The sequence below is a fragment of the Quercus robur genome, chromosome 5, assembly GCF_932294415.1.
Source record: "Quercus robur chromosome 5, dhQueRobu3.1, whole genome shotgun sequence".
Classification (NCBI taxonomy): domain Eukaryota; kingdom Viridiplantae; phylum Streptophyta; class Magnoliopsida; order Fagales; family Fagaceae; genus Quercus; species Quercus robur.
This window is the reverse complement of record NC_065538.1, coordinates 24,995,754-25,015,592: the sequence shown is the minus strand read 5'-3', so window position 1 is coordinate 25,015,592 and position 19,839 is coordinate 24,995,754. Positions and strand designations below refer to the sequence as shown.

The 19,839-nt window shown below is 32.6% G+C and overlaps 1 protein-coding gene and 1 long non-coding RNA gene across 4 annotated transcripts; both read left to right on the top strand.

Annotated features, from left to right (window-relative positions):
* Nucleotides 1-305: 305 nt before the first annotated feature.
* LOC126725591 (pleiotropic drug resistance protein 1-like) lies at nucleotides 306-8,628 on the top strand. 3 transcript variants are annotated; one of them, XM_050430396.1, is made up of 24 exons: nucleotides 309-968; nucleotides 1,257-1,377; nucleotides 1,496-1,584; nucleotides 1,715-1,799; nucleotides 1,886-2,045; nucleotides 2,179-2,255; nucleotides 2,551-2,604; nucleotides 2,694-2,784; nucleotides 2,868-3,169; nucleotides 3,293-3,574; nucleotides 3,683-3,999; nucleotides 4,128-4,291; nucleotides 4,374-4,477; nucleotides 4,567-4,723; nucleotides 4,802-4,900; nucleotides 5,002-5,168; nucleotides 5,250-5,582; nucleotides 6,150-6,440; nucleotides 6,531-6,614; nucleotides 6,720-6,853; nucleotides 7,039-7,266; nucleotides 7,363-7,534; nucleotides 7,697-7,951; nucleotides 8,094-8,628. In XM_050430396.1, the coding sequence occupies exons 1-24, from the start codon at nucleotides 643-645 to the stop codon at nucleotides 8,349-8,351; spliced, it is 4,350 nt and encodes a 1,449-aa protein (XP_050286353.1). In that variant the 5' UTR covers nucleotides 309-642; the 3' UTR covers nucleotides 8,352-8,628. The 3 variants fall into 3 exon arrangements, with proteins under 3 accessions (XP_050286352.1, XP_050286353.1, XP_050286354.1); XM_050430395.1 differs by having other exon boundaries at nucleotides 306-968; nucleotides 6,150-6,614; XM_050430397.1 differs by lacking the exons at nucleotides 309-968; nucleotides 1,257-1,377; nucleotides 1,496-1,584; ... (1 more) ...; nucleotides 1,886-2,045; nucleotides 2,179-2,255 and having other exon boundaries at nucleotides 2,552-2,604; nucleotides 2,719-2,784; nucleotides 6,150-6,614.
* An 8,014-nt stretch (nucleotides 8,629-16,642) lies between these two features.
* On the top strand, nucleotides 16,643-18,677 carry LOC126725594 (uncharacterized). Its single transcript, XR_007655505.1, has 2 exons — nucleotides 16,643-17,265; nucleotides 18,469-18,677. It is a non-coding gene; the product is annotated as an uncharacterized LOC126725594 (long non-coding RNA).
* Nucleotides 18,678-19,839: the final 1,162 nt, after the last annotated feature.

Here is a 19,839-nt window from a genome sequence, read left to right as displayed (position 1 = left end):
CTTTAGAAATCGAGTCTTAGAGACTCGATTTCTATGTACCCACGTGGCAAACTTTGCCACGTCGGCAATAATTAGAGCATAGAAATCGAGTGTTTGATGGTCGATTTATTGGCCAAAATCGAGTTTAAAAGACTCGAGATGCTAGAAAAAAAAATAGTTTCAAAACTGAACCTATTAACTAGATAGTTGGGAAATTAATGTTAGTTACCTATTTTTCCCGAGAGAAAGTAATAACCAGTTTCCACACCAATTAAAAAAAAAAAAAAAACATGGACGCTAAAGTTTGACGCTTCAAAAGCCACCCTTTTCGACTCTATAAATTATAAATACGCGCACAACACAACCAACCTGTACTCATACTGGTTTCAGAGTATAGAAGGAAACTAATAAGTTGCTCAACTTCAACACAGAGACATTCTCAAAAAAAAAAAAAAAAAAAAACTTCAACACAGAGAGAGAAACTATAACCCCATTTCTATAAAATCTCAAAAAATAAAAATAAAAATAAAAAACCATTTCTATATTTTTCAGGTTCTGATCCATAGAGCCTGAAACCTTGGCCTTATTTCACGTAAATTCGAAGAAACAGTTCTGGGTTTTGGTGGGTTTTAGCTGTTGTTGAGGCACTGATCTTTTGTAACAATGGAGAGTGGTGATATTTATAAAGCCAGTAGTAGTTTTCGACTAAGCAGTCCCTCAATGTGGAGGGACGCCACCATGGAAATTTTCTCGAAATCTTCACGAGAAGATGATGATGAAGAAGCTCTTAAATGGGCTGCTCTACAGAAGCTTCCTACGTACAACCGTTTGACGAAAGGTTTACTGACTACACCGCAAGGTGAGACCAGTGAAATCGATGTACATCATCTTGGACAGAAGGAAAGGAGGAGTTTGGTTGAGAGGTTGATGAAGGTCCCCGAGGAGGATCATGAGAAGTTCTTGTATAAGTTCAAGGACCGCTTGGACAGGTAACTTTGAGATATTATAAATTTTACTATATAATTCCTATAAGTTGCCGTCTTAAATTTGAAGTACAAAACATAAGATGTTAAGAAAATTATTTATTACATTGTTTGTGTAGTATCGAAAATATTCATTGCCATGTTAGTTTGTAAGTATTTTATAGAGGGACTGATATTAATTTAGCTTCTTTTTTTGTGTGTTAATTCTGTTTATCCAATTTCCTTTTATTTTGATTTGATGTAGGTTTCATATGAATATTCAGTAATGGGTATTTCTTTTTTTGGATTTCTTAGAGTTGGAATTGCTATTCCCACAATTGAAGTCCATTTTGAGCATTTGAATGTTGAGGCAGAAGCACATGTTGGAAGCAGAGCTTTGCCAACATTCTTGAACTTCTCTGTTAATATAATGGAGGTAATTACGCCTAAATAAATACACCATTTGTTATTATTCAACAAATATTGATTCCTTTTTTTTTTCGTTTCTTTTTAAATTCATTCTTATATGACTCATATTGTTTTTGATTTTAAAGGGTTTCTTGAATTATCTCCATATTCTTCCAAGCAGAAAGAAACATTTGTCAATCCTTCAAGATGTTAGTGGAGTCATCAAGCCTAACAGGTGAGAAGATAGCCCTTTTTACAATTATCAAAATGAAGTCTCATTGTTTCATAATTTTTCTCTTTAATGTTCCCTTTCCTGTTAGAAATTCTATTATCCATTTCTAACACGGTTTCTGTGTTTCACATAGAATGACATTACTTTTGGGTCCTCCAAGTTCTGGAAAGACCACACTCTTGTTGGCTCTAGCTGGAGAGCTTGATCCCGACCTAAAGGTATTAGGCAAATTTGAATTCTTACCACTGCATATTCTACTTTTTCTTCTGTACATCTAATGCATTGAGTAAAAATTCTTGTTCAGTTTTCTGGGAAGGTGACTTATAATGGCCACGAAATGCATGATTTTGTTCCACAAAGAACTGCTGCTTATGTCAGTCAACATGACCTTCATATCGGAGAAATGACTGTAAGGGAAACTTTGGCCTTCTCTGCAAGATGCCAAGGGGTTGGATCGCGTTATGGTTAGTTAATTTAAAGGATTATTTTGTTCCTTTTTCTTCTTTTTATATTTCCTTAATTGTACTTCTGAGGAAGGATTATTTAAGCTTGACTTTTTTTTCGTACTCCCCTTCCCTTTTTATTTTGCCCCTACAGAGATGCTAGCAGAGCTAGCAAGAAGAGAGAAAGAGGCAAATATTAAGCCTGATCCTGATGTTGACATCTACATGAAGGTAGGAAGAAATCTATTGTCAATTACAACATTTGGAAGTTCTAGCACTAAACTTTTTATTTTATTTTGAGAAGGGTTTGTGCCTCTCAAGATTGATGAGAATTAGATTTATGGATAATTACATTGATGGGTACCCTTGCAAATTTTACCTTTTGACGAAATTTGTAGTATATGATAAAATTATGTTCAAATTAAAATCAAGCAAAACCAATCTTTTCTGTCCTGGTTTTCACAGCTTCCTTAAAATATGTATTGTCATAATTTGTCATTCTATTTGTTTGTTTCTGCTAATCTAGGCACTGGCAACAGAAGGGCAGGAGGTGAATGTGGTGACAGATTACATTCTAAAGGTAATAACAGCAAATTGTTGAATTGATTATGAAATTTTTAGAAATTATCATTATAGTTCACTTTTATTCATTTTCCACATTGTTTTCAGGTTTTGGGATTGGAAGCCTGTGCAGATACCTTAGTTGGGAATCAAATGTTAAGGGGAATATCTGGAGGGCAAAGGAAACGAGTTACAACTGGTAAAGTCAAATTTGTAGTTCATATGTACAGAATCACATTCTCTCTACAACTGTATAAATAATATCTAATACTTAAATTATAGGTGAGATGTTGGTTGGACCATCTAAAGTGTTATTCATGGATGAAATATCTACTGGTTTGGATAGCTCAACAACTTTTCAGATTGTGAATTCAATCAAGCAATATGTTCACATTTTCAATGGAACTGTTGTCATCTCCCTCCTCCAGCCAGCACCAGAGACTTATAATCTTTTCGATGACATTATTCTCATCTCTGATGGCCAGATTGCATACCAGGGTCCCCGTGAACAAGTGCTTGAATTTTTTGAATCAATGGGCTTTAAATGTCCTGAGAGGAAAGGGGTGGCCAACTTCCTGCAAGAAGTGAGTTTGAATAAAGGTTTTTTTTTTTTGGACTCATATATGCTAATGGTATTATTGTCTTCTAAAGAGATAAGCATTACAAGTAGAATCTCATATTTGGATTCATGTATAACCAATTTATAGGTGACTTCAAGGAAAGATCAGGAGCAGTACTGGGCACAGAAAGACGAGCCCTACAATTTTGTAACAGTCAAGGAATTTGCTGAGGCGTTCCAATCTTTCCATGTGGGACGGAAACTTGGGGATGAACTTGCAACTCAGTTTGACAAGGCTAAGAGCCATCCAGCTGCTTTGACAACAAGAAAGTATGGTGTCAATAAGGCAGAGCTGCTGAAAGCTTGCTTGTCAAGAGAATTCTTGCTCATGAAGAGGAATTCGTTTGTCTACATCTTCAAGTTCATTCAAGTAAGAGGAGCTTTATAGTATTTTTTTTTTAACTATCTTTTCTATTTCAAATTTCATTATACCCAAATATGAGTAGTATAAACTTTTTCTTTTGTTTTCTACTTTTAGCTTACGATAATGGCAATGGTTGTTATGACAACTTTCCTACGGACTGAGATGCACCGAAATTCAGTGACTGATGGAGGAATCTATAGTGGTGCTTTGTTCTATACTGTTGTTGTCATCATGTTTAATGGTATTGCTGAGATGTCCATGACCGTTGCAAAACTTCCTGTTTTCTTCAAGCAAAGGAAGCTCCTATTCTATCCTCCATGGGCATATTCTCTCCCTGCATGGATCATCAAGATTCCAATCACGTTTGCAGAAGTTGCTGTATGGGTATTCATCACTTACTATGTCATTGGCTTTGATCCAAGTGCTGGAAGGTAAAAGATAAAGAATAAATAAATAAAATCATGCTAGTTTTTTGTCAACTTACAAAGATATGTTTTCCTTTTTTTTTTTTTTTTTTTTTCTATTTCAAATTATATATTTTCTCATGTTTGTATTACAGGTTTTTTAGGCAGTACCTTCTGCTTTTAGTTCTTAACCAGACGGCTTCTGCATTATTTCGCTTTATTGGGGCAATTGGTAGGGGGGACCTGATTCTTGCCAACTCCTTGGTATCATTTGCACTGGTCATGCTGTTTGCTTTGGGTGGCTTTGTCCTGTCAAGAGGTATAATTTAATAAGTGGCTTTTCTTTTTTAATTGGACAAAATCTTTTCTATTACTTCTTATTTGATTGTGTCTTCCCACAGAGAACATAAAGAAATGGTGGATATGGGGTTACTGGATTTCACCGATGATGTATGCACAGAATGCTATTGTAGTTAACGAGTTTCTTGGGAAGAGTTGGAGACATGTAATTTCTTAAACTGCCATTGCAAATTTTTTTTTTTTACAATGTTTCTTAATATTTTTTTGACACTTGAACCGGTTTTTTTACTAAAGGTTCTCCCAAACTCAACGGAATCACTAGGAATTGAAGTTTTGAAGTCCCGTGGATTCTTTACACATGCATATTGGTATTGGATAGGAGTGGGGGCATTAATTGGATATATATTACTTTTCAATGCTGCCTTCACTCTGGTTCTCACATATCTCAATCGTGAGTACCTCCACCTTTTCAACTTCAAGGCATACATGTGAGAGATTATGTACTAATGTTGTCTAAAATATTGTGCAGCATTGGGAAAGCCACAGTCTGTTAAATCCGAAGAACCTGAAAGCAATGGACAGGATTACAGATCTAGAGAAAACAACTCAAGTCACAAAACAAGCATAGGTGATATATCTCTTACAATGCATGCTTGTTTGTGTGTGTGTTCTTGTATTTTTTAATCTTTTAATTTCTCTTAAATCCAACTAATTTTTTTTGACCTGCAGAGAATGGATATGAAATTAAGAGGGGCAGTAATACCTCTAGCCTCTCATCTATTAGCACAGACGCTTCTGTAGAGATCAATCTGAATAGGAATAGAGGAATGATTCTTCCATTTGACCAACATACCATTGCCTTCGATGAAATAAAATACTCTGTTGACATGCCACAGGTAACTTGTAACATATAATATAAAAATTTTGGAAATGATATAGTTTCCTGTTCCAGTCATTCTAATTTAAAAACTGTGCAGGAAATGAAGAATCAAGGTGTTACCGAGGATAAATTGGTGCTCCTGAAGGGTGTGAGTGGTTCATTCAGGCCAGGAGTTCTCACAGCACTGATGGGTGTAAGTGGTGCTGGTAAAACAACTTTGATGGATGTACTAGCAGGTAGAAAAACTGGTGGATATATCTATGGGAAGATCACGATTTCTGGGTATCCAAAGAAGCAAGAAACATTTGCTAGAGTTTCTGGATACTGTGAGCAGAACGACATTCACTCTCCTCATGTAACTGTCTACGAGTCCTTGCTCTACTCAGCATGGCTTCGTTTATCCCCTGAAGTCGATTCTCAAAAAAAGAAGGTTGGTTTCCCAAACTTGAAAGTATCTCTGGCATTGGGTTTCTCCTATTTGTTTGATTGCAATTCACAGATGTTGCAAGGCAAGTCATTTTTGAAAAGTTGGTTGTCAAACTAAATTTGGTTGAGCTAAGTCAGACTCAGGTTTTGCTTGGGGCCTCGGTTCATGCTTGGAGTAATAAATTTTTTATATTATAAGCTTGTAATTCTTACCTTGTGTGGTTAATTGGTTATCCAAAAAAAAAAACTCTTTCCTTGTGTGCTAAGACGGACCAGTCAAGAGACCTTATAAGCATGATTGATGTCATCAAAGCCATGACAGCAGGTAGTGAGGAATCAACATTTTTGTTTGGTTCACAAAATTTTTCATGGTAGCTGAGCAAAGTGTTGTAAATGCTGATTTTGTATTAATATGTTACACTATAGGCTTTATTACAGTTATCTCTGAATGGTAAAGAATTTTAGTCAAATACAAGCAGATTGAATATTTCCCCAGTCTGTGAGAAAGAAAAGAAAAGAATATTTCACCAGCTTGTTATGCAGTTTTTTTGAAAATGAAAAATGGTTGCAGATGTTTGTTGAGGAAGTTATGGAGCTTGTGGAGCTGAAACCGTTGAGGCAGGCATTAGTCGGGTTGCCAGGTGTGAATGGTCTCTCGACTGAGCAACGTAAGAGGCTAACAATTGCAGTTGAGTTAGTTGCCAACCCCTCCATAATTTTCATGGATGAACCAACCTCAGGGTTGGATGCTAGAGCTGCTGCCATAGTTATGAGAACTGTGAGGAACACCGTTGACACTGGAAGAACAGTTGTGTGCACCATCCATCAGCCAAGCATTGACATATTTGAAGCTTTTGATGAGGTGAAAAATACTAATAAATTAAAATGTATGGAACTTTTGTTCATATTCTCTTCTGTATATGAGAATGACATGTTTAACATGACATTGCAGCTATTCCTATTGAAGCATGGGGGACAAGAGATATATGTAGGGCCATTGGGTCACCATTCTTGCCATTTAATCCAGTATTTTGAGGTATGATGTTACTGAATGTCAGGAAATATATAGAGTCAAACTTTTAACTCTAGATCTTAATCTTTCTAAATATTTGCTAATACAAGTACCTCTCTTATCTTTTAGGGAATAGAAGGAGTAAGTAAAATTAAAGATGGTTACAATCCAGCAACTTGGATGTTGGAAGTTACTTCATCAGCACATGAAACAACTTTGGGGATTGAATTTGCTAATGTGTACAGAAATTCAGAGCTGTACAGGTAGATCTATTTATATACTACCTGTCTAAATTATGCGATCAAATCTTTGTCCCTATACTTATAGATTAAAACCACCCACATATCTTTTTCATATGTTGGGGTTTTTTTTTTTTTTTTTTTTTTTTTTTTTTTTTTTTTTTTTTTTTTGTGACTAAACCTGTACAACTGAATGGCATATATTTCAGGAGAAACAAGGAACTTATTGAACAATTGAGCATCCCTACTCCTGGATCGAAGGACCTCTATTTCCCTACTCAATACTCACAGTCATATTTCACCCAATTCATGGCTTGCTTATGGAAACAACATTGGTCGTATTGGCGCAACCCCCTATACACTGCTGTAAGATTTATTTTCACAACTGTCATAGCCCTGATGTTCGGGACAATGTTCTTGAACCTTGGCTCAAAAACGTAAGTTGCAACTGGGGAACAAAGAACAATGTAATTGTGCAAATTGCTCCAATTTCTTTGAGAATTTGTATTAACTTTCAACATTAATAAATACAGGACAAAGCAACAAGATTTGTTTAATGCAATGGGTTCCATGTATGCTGCTGTTCTCTTTATTGGAGTTAAAAACTCTAATTCAGTGCAGCCAGTGGTGGCTGTCGAACGAACAGTCTTCTATAGAGAAAGAGCAGCTGGGATGTATTCAGCATTGCCCTATGCGTTTGCACAGGTAAGAACCATTTGTCAGGATTTTGTTGACTTAGTTGTACTGTTAAATTTGTTTAGAAACACTACCATTTTGATATGATAAAAAAATTTGTATATTAAAAACTGCGTTTTTAACATCATGCTCTACCAATGTATGATTATGAAATTTCATCTTTTATTGCAGGTTCTGATTGAAGTCCCATACGTTTTTGTACAAACTGTGTTCTATGGTGTTATTGTATATGTATTGATTGGATTTGAATGGACTGCTGCTAAATTTTTCTGGTACCTATTCTTCACATATTTCTCACTGCTGTACTTCACCTTCTATGGCATGATGACTGTCGCCGTGACACCAAACCACCACATTTCTTCCATAATTGCCTCTGCATTTTACTCAATATGGAATCTCTTTTCTGGATTCATAGTTCCACGACCTGTAAGTTTTTCCACTTTATTTCAATTGTATTCCTGTTTTTTTTTTTTTTTTTTTTCCTCCTCTCTCCTTTACTTATGTCAGATATTACATATTTCTAATCGTTCTTCCTTGTTCTTTTATTTTCCTACCTTGTCAACAATAGAGGATCCCTATTTGGTGGAGATGGTACTCTTGGGCATGTCCATTAGCTTGGACCTTGTATGGGTTGGTTGCATCACAGTTTGGAGATAAGAAAGACATGCTTGATACTGGTGAAAGAGTGGAAGATTTTGTGAGAGACTATTTCGGTTTCCATCATGATTTCCTAGGAGTGGTTGCAACAGTCGTTGTTGGGTTTGCAGTACTATTTGCATTAATCTTTGCTGTGTCTATTAAAATGTTTAATTTCCAAAGGAGATAGATGTCAAAATTTGAAATATCATGGGAGAAGATGAGAAAGGAAGAACGGAAGAGGTTCAGATTCACTCGGTCACTAAGACCTACGTCCACAACGTCAAAAGCCAAAGGGTTACATTTTATTTATTTATTTAATTTAATTGATAACATGTTACAAGGGAGCCCAAATTTATATTGGGATTTCCGTAGTTTGAAATATATTTCCTATCAATTAACCTAATGTATATATTTGAATTTGAATTCCATTTCAATATAATTGATTTCTCTGATTTCTTTAATTACTCTAAGCAATTATTTTCTTGATTTCGTCTTCAAATTTTGTAAAGTGTTGCGATTTGTAGAAATGATCAAGTTGTACTTCCCCAAAATTGCATTACAACATTTTTACAAACTGTTGATATGGTTTTAACATTTTCCAATTAGTTATTGAAAGTAAAAATGTGATGTTAGTGTTGGGCCTATATTAGAGCTAGTAAAAATTTGTCATATCAATAGGTTGTAAAAATGTTGTAAAATAATTTGTGTTTATAGCATTACTCTAATAACTATTTAAAAAAATGCTAAAACCACATCAGCAGTTTGTAAAAATATTGTAAAATAGTTTGTATTTGTAGCATTACTCATATTCCAATCTACCGATTAAAATAATGACTTTTGCAAATGCAATAATCATTTATCTTCACTACAACAAAAGTGGGCTATGGTGACGAAATCTAGTGAGGACAAACAATTTCGTCACCAGATGATAACATTTAGTGAGGAAAAGAAGAATTCGTCACCAAATATTATAAAAATTTTAAAATTGGTGATATTTCATCACTATAGGTCATGAAAAAAAGGCAAACCTAGGGTAACGAAATATTCGCGTCACCAAAGACTTACCAAAGGTGACGAAATTCTAAATTCGTCACCCAATATTAGGATGTAGGTGTTTTTGATGACAAAATAAATTTTCGTCACCAATTGTTTAACCAAAGACTAACTGGAGGTAACGAAATTCCAAATTCATCATCCAATATTAAGATGGAGGTGTTTTTGGTGACGAACTAAGTGTTCATCACCTATTTTTTTAGTTTCCAGAGATATTTTGGTAATGTTTTAAGTTTTAGGGGTATTTTGGTAATTTTATGATTTTAGAAGTATTTCGGCCATTTTTTAGGTTTTGTGTGCATTTCGGCAATTTTAGAGGATTTTAGGAGTACTTTGGTTATTTGCAAGTTTTAGGGGCAATTTGGTAATTTTAATTATTGGGTAATTGGGTGGGTTGGGGTTTACCCATAATAATTTGGTTGAGTTAGGTTTGGGTTAGATTTAATTAAAATAATGCATAAAAGATGAGTTTACAGATCAAATGGTAAATTACATCTGATTGTCATGAAAATTGGCATGTATATTAAGAACATATAGAACATGTAATCCAATGGTTGGATTTTCAAAATATGAATTCAATAATAAGTTATTGAGTAATGTAACATTTTTTAGAGTTATATCATGTGTAACTTGAACCCAATTCTATATTTCTTAATTCGATGTGAATTAGGACAAATCTACCGTTAGATTACATTATCTTCATATATTTTTCAAGCTTATAAAATTTCAAACTGATCAAAGATTAATAGCCATGTCATCAATTAATTATCTAGATTCAAGTTTTAGTAGTTTAAAATAACGCATAAAAGCTGAGTTTAAAGATCAATTGGTAAATTACGTCCGATTAGCATGGAAATTAGCATGAATATTAAGACCATATAGAACACGTAATCCAACGGTTGGATTTTAAAAATATAAATTCAATAATAAGTTATTTGGTGGAGTAACATTTTTTAGAGTTATGTTAGGTGTAACTCGAACCCAACCTTATATTTCTTAATTCGATGTGAATTTTGACAAATATACTGTTAAATTACATTATCTTTATATATTTTTCATGCTTACAAAATTTCAAGGTGATCAAAGATTAATAGTCATATCATCAATCAATTGTCTAGATTCAAGTTTAAATAGTTTAAAATAATGCATAAAAGATAAGTTTATAGATCAAATGGTAAATTACATCCGATTAGCATGAAAATTGACATGCATGTTAAGACCATATAGAAAAAGTAAACCAACGGTTGGATTTCCAAAATATAAATTCAATAATAACTTATTGGATGGTGTAACAATTTTTTTAGTTATGTCTGGTGTAACTCGAACCCAAGCCTGTATTTCTTAATTCGATGTGACTTTTGACAAATTATTTTCATATATTATTTTCGTTACATTACATTATTTTCATATATTTTTCATGCTTAAAAAATTTCAAAGTGATCAAAGATTAATAGTCATGTCATCAATTAATTATCTAGATTCAAGTTTTAGTATTTTAAAATAATGCATAAAAGATGAGTTTAAAGATCAAATGGTAAATTACGTCTGATTGGTATGAAAATTGGCATGCATGTTAATCACATATAGAACAAGTAATCCAACGGTTGGATTTTCAAAATATAAATTCAATAATAACTTATTGGGTGGTGTAACATTTTTTAGAGTTACTCAGGTGTTATTCGAACCTAACCCTATATTTCTAAATTCGATGTGAATTTTGACAAATTTACCGTTAGATTACATTATCTTCATATATTTTTCTTGCTTACAAAATTTCAAGGTGATCATAGATTAATAGCCATGTCATCAATCAATTGTCTAGATTCAAGTTTTAGTAGTTTAAAATAATGCATAAAATATGAGTTTATAAATCAAATAGTAAATTACATCCGATTGACATGACAATTTGCATGCATGTTAAGATCATATAGAACATGTAATCCAACGGTTGGATTTTCAAAATATGATATCAATAATAAGTTATTAGGCGATGTAACATTTTCTAGAATTACGTCAAGTGTAAATTGAACTCAACTCTATATTTCTTAATTTAATGTGAATTTTGACTAATCTACCGTTAGATTACATTATCTTCATATATTTTTCATGCTTACAAAATTTCAAGGTGATCAACGATTAATAGTCATATCATCAATCAAATGTCTAGATTCAAGTTTAAATAGTTTAAAAAAATGCATAAAAAATAAGTTTATAGATCAAATGGTAAATTACATCCAATTAGCATGAAAATTGACATGCATGTTAAGACCATATAGAAAAAGTAAAATAACGGTTGGATTTCCAAAATATAAATTCAATAATAACTTATTGGGTGGTGTAACAATTTTTTTAGTTATGTCTAGTGTAACTCGAACCCAAGCCTATATTTCTTAATTCGATGTGACTTTTGACAAATCTACCGTTACATTACATTATTTTCATATACTTTTCATGCTTAAAAAATTTCAAAATGATCAAAGATTAATACTCATGTCATCAATTAATTATCTAGATTCAAGTTTTAGTATTTTAAAATAATGCATAAAAGATGAGTTTAAAGATCAAATGGTAAATTACGTCTGATCGGTATGAAAATTGGCATGCATGTTAATCACATATAGAACAGGTAATCCAACGGTTGGATTTTCAAAATATAAATTCAATAATAACTTATTGGGTGGTGTAACATTTTTTAGAGTTACTCAGGTGTTATTCAAACCTAACCCTATATTTCTAAATTCGATGTGAATTTTGACAAATTTACCGTTAGATTACATTATCTTCATATATTTTTCTTGCTTACAAAATTTCAAGGTGATTATAGATTAATAGCCATGTCATCAATCAATTGTCTAGATTCAAGTTTTAGTAGTTTAAAATAATGCATAAAATATGAGTTTATAGATCAAATAGTAAATTACATCCGATTGACATAAAAATTTGCATGCATGTTAAGATCATACAGAACATGTAATCCAACGGTTAGATTTTTAAAATATGATATCAATAATAAGTTATTAGGTGATGTAACATTTTTTAGAATTACGTTAAGTGTAAATTGAATTCAACTCTATATTTCTTAATTTAATGTGAATTTTGACTAATCTACCGTTAGATTACATTATCTTCATATATTTTTCATGGTTACAAAATTTCAAGGTGATCAATGATTAATAGCCATGTCATCAATCAATTATCTAGATTCAAGTTTTAGTAGTTTAAAATAACGCATAAAATATGAGTTTAAAGATCAAATGGTAAATTACATCTGATTGGCATGACAATTGGCATGCATGTTAAGACCATATAGAACATGTAATCTAACAGTTGGATTTTCAAAATATAAATTCAATAATAAGTTATTTGGTAGTGTAACATTTTTTAGAGTTACGTCAGGTGTAACTTGAACCCAACCCTATATTTCTTAATTTGAAGTGAATTTTGACAAATCTACCGTTAAATTACATTATCTTCACATATTTTTCATACTTACAAAATTTCAAGGTGACCAAAGATTAATAGTCATGTCATCAATCAATTGTCTAGATTCAAGTTTAAATAGTTTAAAATAATGCATAAAAGATGAGTTTATAGATCAAATGGTAAATTATATCCGATTGGCATGTCAATTGACATTCATGTTAAGATCATATAGAACATGTAATCCAACGGTTGGAATTTCAAAATATGATATCAATAATAAGTTATTGGGTGATTTAACATTTTTTATAATTACGTCAAGTGTAAATTGTACTCAACTTTATATTTCTTAATTCAATGTGAATTTTGACAAATCTATTGTTAGATTACATTATCTTCATATATTTTTCATGCTTACAAAATTTCAAGATGATCAAAGATTAATAGTCATGTCATCAATTAGTTATCTATATTCAGGTTTTAGTAGTTTAAAATAACGCATAAAAGATGAGTTTAACGATTAAATGGTAAATTACATCCGATTGGCATGAAAATTGGCATGCATGTTAAGACCATATAGAACATGTAATCCAATAGTTGGATTTTTAAAATATAAATTCAATAATAAGTTATTTGGTGGTGTAACATTTTTTAGAGTAACGTTAGGTGTAACTCGAACCCAACCCTATATTTCTTAATTCGATGTGAATTTTGACAAATCTACCGTTAGATCACATTATCGTCATATATTTTTCATGCTTACAAAATTTCAAGGTGATCAAAGATTAATAACCATGTCATCAAACAATTGTCTAGATTCAAGTTTAAATAGTTTAAAATAATGTATAAAGATGAGTTTATAGATCAAATGGTAAATTACATCCGATTGGCATGAAAATTGGCATGCATGTTAAAATCATATAGAACATGTAATCCAACAGTTGGATTTTCAAAATATGATATCAATAATAAGTTATTAGGTGGTGTAACATTTTTTAGAATTACGTTAAGTGTATATTGAACTCAACTCTATATTTCCTAATTCAATGTGAATTTTGACAAATATACCGTTAGATTACATTATCTTTGTATATTTTTCATGCTTACAAAATTTCAAGGTGATTAAAGATTAATAGTTATGTCATTAATCAATTATCTAGATTCAAGTTTTAGTAGTTTAAAATAACGCATGAAAGATGAGTTTAGAGATTAAATGGTAAATTACATCCGATTGGCATGAAAATTGGCATGCATGTTAAGGCCATATAGATCATGTAATCCAACGGTTGGATTTTCAAAATATAAATTCAATAATAAGTTATTTGGTGGTGTAACATTTTTTAGAGTTACGTCAAGTATAACTTGAACTCAACCTTATATTTCTTAATTCGATGTGAATTTTGACCAATCTACCATTATATTACATTATCTTTATATATTTTTCATGCTTACAAAATTTCAAGGTGATCAAAGATTAATAGCCATGTCATTAATCAATTGTCCGGATTCAAGTTTAAATAGTTTAAAATAATGCATAAAAGATGAGTTTATAGATCAAATGGTAAATTATATCCGATTGACATGGAAATTTACATGCCTGTTGAGACCATATAGAACATGTAATTCAACGGTTGGATTTTCAAAATATAAATTCAATAATAACTTATTGGTTGGTGTAACATTTTTTAGAGTTACGTCAGGTGTAACTCGAACCCAACCCTATATTTCTTAATTCGATGTGAATTTTGATAATTCTACAGTAAGATTACATTATCTTCGTATATTTTTCATGCTTACAAAATTTCAAGGTGATCACAGATTAATAGTTATGTCATCAATCAATTGTTTAGATTCAAGTTTTAGTAGTTTAAAATAATGCATAAAATATGAGTTTATGGATCGAATGAGAAATTACATCCAATTCGCATGAAAATTTGCATGCATGTTAAGGTCATATAGAACATGTAATCCAACGGTTGGATTTTCAAAATATGATATCTATAATAAGTTATTGGGTGATGTAACATTTTTTAGAATTACGTCAAGTATAAATTGAACTCAACTCTATATTTCTTAATTCAATGTGAATTTTGACAAATCTACCGTTAGATTACATTATCTTTATATATTTTTCATACTTACAAAATTTCAAGGTGATCAAAGATTAATAGTCATGTTATCAATCAATTATCTAGATTCAAGTTTTAGTAGTTTAAAATAATGCATAAAATATGAGTTTATGGTTTGAATGAGAAATTACATCTGATTGGCATGAAAATTGGCATGTATGTTGAGACCTTATAGAACATGTAATCTAATGTTTGTATTTTCAAAATATGAATTCAATAATGGTTACTTTGTTCCCCATTCCTACCAATAATGGCGGCTAGAGATCGAACTTCGGTGATGCCACCACTCAGTTTAGAGATCCTCTCTCCCTTCCGATGAATGCCTGAACTAGTGAACCTGCTTTTTCTCTCTCTCTTTTGCTCAATAAATTGGGTAAGTTCTCTTTACATGTGCTTGTCACGTGATTGACTAATGTGGGTTTAACAATAAACTAACAGATGACTCTATTTGGCAGTTGTGTGAAGTTTAAGGAACAAATTAGCATAAATAAAAGTTGAGGGGGTGTTTTGGCTACTACCTCAAAGTTCAAGGGGTTGTCAAATCTGCTTGTATGTGCATAAAAATTGAGCTTCGAACACAAACCTAACCTTATGTTATTTAACTTGGAAACTTGAACTTCGAACTTTTGAGAGTAAAAGATTGCATATAAAATTTTAAAAAAAATCTAAAAGCCAAGAGTTAGTTTCTATGTTAAAGATTCACCTTTTTATTTTATTTTATTTTTTTATTGGGGGGGGGGGGGGGGTGGGGGGGACTTTGGAAGTAATGGATATGATTTGGATTGTTGGGATAAGTTCCACGTGACTTCCAATATGTATCTTCAAGGCTATAATAATGAGTAATGATATTCATCAACCTAGGAAATCTCAAAATAAATAACAAACAAACTTGGCTAAAAGAATTTAAATATGCGGTTGACTCTCCAAAAAAAAAAAAAAAAAAAAATATATATATATATATATATATGCGGCACCTAGACTAAGTTAAGAGTTAAAGGTTTATGTGAATAAAAAGAATATATATATATATATATATATATGATGACGTTGAAAATTATCACCAATAGGTCACACCGTACTCGCGACTCAAAGCGAACCTGCACAACAAGAGCGATCGAAAGAAAACCTTTAGAGAGCACCGGTGTGGTGCCGGCCAAATACTCTCCGAAGGTCAAGTTAGAATTCTTCTCTTCACTCTAGAGCGCTAGAGAGGGTCAATTAAAACGTACCTCAATTTGCGAAGGTGTTAGTCCTTTTATAGTGGTAGAGAGTTGGCTTTTCTTCTTGATCTCCAAATCTTTTCCATGTGGGACTCTAATACAAATTCTCCTGAGCGTGGTGAGCAAGGATTTCCATTTTCGGATCTTAGGGCTTTTCTAGGCGATAGAGATTTCGGATCATGGGCCCTTACTATGTCTGTCAGCGATGGGCCTTCACAGCGCATGGGATCATCTTTACACAGGCCCAACAGTTCCAGTCCGTCAGGCCCATTAAGGTAGGCCCATCAGGCTCTATATTTTATCATCTTCAATATATATATATATATATAACCATGTATATATATTGGCCTATCATAATAACCATGTATCCTTTCATAATAACCAGGTCTCCTAAGTGTATCCCTAGGGTAATCATGAAAAATGTATGGGTTCATACGTAAGTCAGGCAGAGGATGGCCTGACAAACTATAATGTCTAGCTGATGTGTCAAAGTATGGTGCATCTTAATTCAATTATGTGGCTCTCATTGATTCTATATTAAAAACTAAAAAAATAAAGGTGTGGCTCTCATTGTTTTGTTGTGCATACAACTAGCACTAACAGACTAGCAAAGCAGTGAAGCACGTAGCTTGTAAACTAAAGGTTCAGTAACATTCTAGTGGAATTACTGTTGCAGAAAATAAAGGAATATATTTTTGTCTAGGTTCCATTAAGTGAAGTGAAAAATTATCTCCTTGTGATTGAGAACAACACCTTCCACCCTAAAAATGCTGAATTCCACGGGATATCCAATAACAACACCAGTATCATGTATGCCCAAATTCTCTGCAACTCCTCACCTATCGCTTGAACCTCTAGCAATGATTGCTTTTAAGTGTTTGTTTCTTCTTTCTTTTCTTTGGATTGTAAGGGCCTGTTTGGTGAGTTAGTTTGAGTGTTTTTGATATATGTGTGGGTGAAAAAGTGTGTGAAAAAGTGTGTTATGTTGTTTAAAATGTGTAGTTTTGTGTTTGATTAGGGCTGCCAAACAGACCCTAAACTTTTGGGATACATTTTCCTGTTTATGGAGTTTTGGTGCAATTACTTTTTTGTAACCAAAGTTTACCCACTTGAATGGTTTTTCCCCCAACTACGTTTTCTTTCAAAAGTAAATAGATTTCTTGTACAGGCCAACTAAGCCTTATGACTTATTATAATTATTTATGACCATTAAACTTTGTGTTGAACTTTCATTTGTGCAGGGTTGAGTTTCCTTGGCTTTCTGCGAGTATAAGCTGAGGTAAGGATTTTTGGTCTTTTAAGACTAGTCTCAAATTCTTTTGCTCTAGGGTTTTGTCTTCTAAAACTTAAATTGAATTTTACATGTTGATTTGAACTGAAAATCTTATTTAAACTTGTTTAATGAAATTGGTGATGCTTGATATATTTGTGGGTTGTTGATTTGGAGCAAGCAGGTGGCTTGCATGGTGTTATATAACGATTAATGTTGGTGGTGGGTTATTTGTTTATTGTGATGGCTGGGTTTTTTGTTTATGGTAGTGACTGTGATTTTGTGTTAATGGTGGTGACTGTGTTTTTTGTTTAAAGGTGGTGGTGGTGGGTTTTTTGTTTATGGTGGTGGTTGAGCTTTTTGTTTAATGTTGGTGGTGAGCTTTTTGTTTATTGTGATGGTTGGGTTTTTTGTTTATGGCAGTGGCTGAGTTTTTGTGTTAATGGTGGTGGTTGTGTTTTTTGTTTAATGGTGGTGGTGGGTTTTTATTTTATGATAGTGGCTGGGTTTTTGTGTTAATGGTGGTGGCTGTGTTTTTTGTTTAATGGTGGTGGTTGTGCTTTTTTGTTTATGGTAGTGGCTAGGTTTTTGTATTAATGGTGGTGGTTGTGTTTTTTGTTTAATAGTGGTGGTGGGTTTTTTTGTTTATGGTGGTGGCTAAGTTTTTTGTTTATTGTGATGGCTGGGTTTTTTGTTTATGGTAGTGGCTGGGTTTTTGTGTTAATGGTGGTGGCTGTGTTTTTAGTTTACTGGTGGTGTGGGTTTTTTGTTTATGGTGGTGGCTATGGTTTTTGTTTAATGGTGGTGGCTAGTATGTTTTTTTTTTTTTTAATAGTGTTGGTTGGATATTTTATTCGTTGTGGCGGTTGGGTTTGTGTTTATGATGGTGGTTGGGTTTTTGTTTTGGATTTCACTTTATTTGTTTTTTTTTAATTGAGATTTTTCTGCATTCTTTATGATTTCTCCATGGTTTGTAATGTGGGTTTGGTTTTTATTTGATGAGAATATTGTGGGTCTTCTTTCTTTGATAGTTTGGCTTCATATAATGTTGCATTATGATTATTTTGTTTAGTTTGTTATTGGGTATTCTGTGGATATTTTTTGCGTTGTCTTACTAATAATAATCTTTTTTTTTGTTGTAGTACATCTTATCAGGGATATAGGTTTGCAGTCAAGTTTGTTATTGATATATTTTCCTTTATACTTGTGCAGATATAGGATTGGTGGCAAAATGATAGCTTTTGTGGGACTACTTGAACTCAAATATTTTCTGTAAAGTTTGGAAGCTAAGACATCATTTGTATATAAATAGTTGTAATTACTTTGTAAAACATCTTTATTGCATTTTTAGGTTGTATGGATGTTTTTTTTTAATATTTTTTTTATATGGATTTGGTTAAAAATGAATGGATGTTTATTTATTTATTTATTTATTTTTTTATGGATTTGGTTAGAAATAAACAAGTTAATGTAATGTCAAGTAAACGTAAAGAATATTAATAGAAAAATAAAATTGGTGACAATAATTTTTGTTGCCATATCTGGCTATAAGCAAAAATTGGTGACAAAAGAATTCGTCACCTGATCTATTGAACTTAAAAAAAAAGTCGATGATGCAAAACTTCGTCACCTAATCGATTGAAATTGGGGAAAAAAATACATTTGGTGACGGAATATTCCGTCATTGAAAATAAGGTTTAGTAACGAAAATATTAGGTGACAAAAAACTTTTGTCACCTATCATTTTTTATTGGTGATGAAAAAATTTCGTCACCTATCATTTTTATATTGGTGACGAAACATTTTCGTCACCAATACATTCTGTGACGGAGCTTAGGTGACGAATGCTGTTTCGTCACCATATGTATTTAGTGATGAAATAAGGACATATTGTGACAAAAGGTTTTGTCATCATAGTCCACTTTTGTTGTAATGCTTTTTTGTAAGTGTAAGCTCAAATTTGTGTATAAACACAAGAGTTTGTTTAGACTCCCAATTAAAAGTTATGGCTCGGTTGTTTTTACTTTAACTTAAACTAAGTGTGAAATAAGAGTAAATGCGAGCGAACAAACAATAAAATTACTCTAAGCCATATTTATTAAATATCAGCAATAAAATGAAAGCTAAAAGAGTAGGGAAGAAAAATGCAAATACAAGATAATATCGAGACGTGTTATCGAAGAGGCAACTGAAGAACTCGGCGAAAAACCTCTCTGTCACTCTCCAAGTGGTAAATCGATCCACTAGAGAACAAGTTGGAGTACACGAATAACAAAAAACCCTCCAAACCTAGTCTACCCCCATGTACTTGAGCCCTCCAAGCTCCTACTATCAACTGACTTGACGAAGCCTTGTCTTTTCTAGCTTTCCTGGATCACGCAATTCAACACGATTGCATCTATCAACGATTGGCTTCTTCCAATGCTTCCTAGCACCAAAAACTCACTTTACACTCAAATTGGGTGTGGCAAGTGTTTGGGCTATATATAATTTTCTCAAGGATTTGGATATGGAGAGGTAGGAGTAGAGGAAAACCACAAGGAAATGTGTAGATGATTGTGGGTATGACAATCTCTGACTCTC

What these genes read in the sequence shown, in the direction of transcription:
- LOC126725591 (XM_050430395.1), top strand. Translation starts at nt 643, where the DNA reads ATGGAGAGTGGTGATATTTATAAAGCCAGTAGTAGTTTTCGACTAAGC. An exon ending in TCTCTGTTAATATAATGGAG is followed by an intron (nt 1,378 to 1,495) that starts GTAATTACGCCT and finishes TTGATTTTAAAG; the next exon opens with GGTTTCTTGAATTATCTCCA. An exon ending in ATGTTGACATCTACATGAAG is followed by an intron (nt 2,256 to 2,550) that starts GTAGGAAGAAAT and finishes CTGCTAATCTAG; the next exon opens with GCACTGGCAACAGAAGGGCA.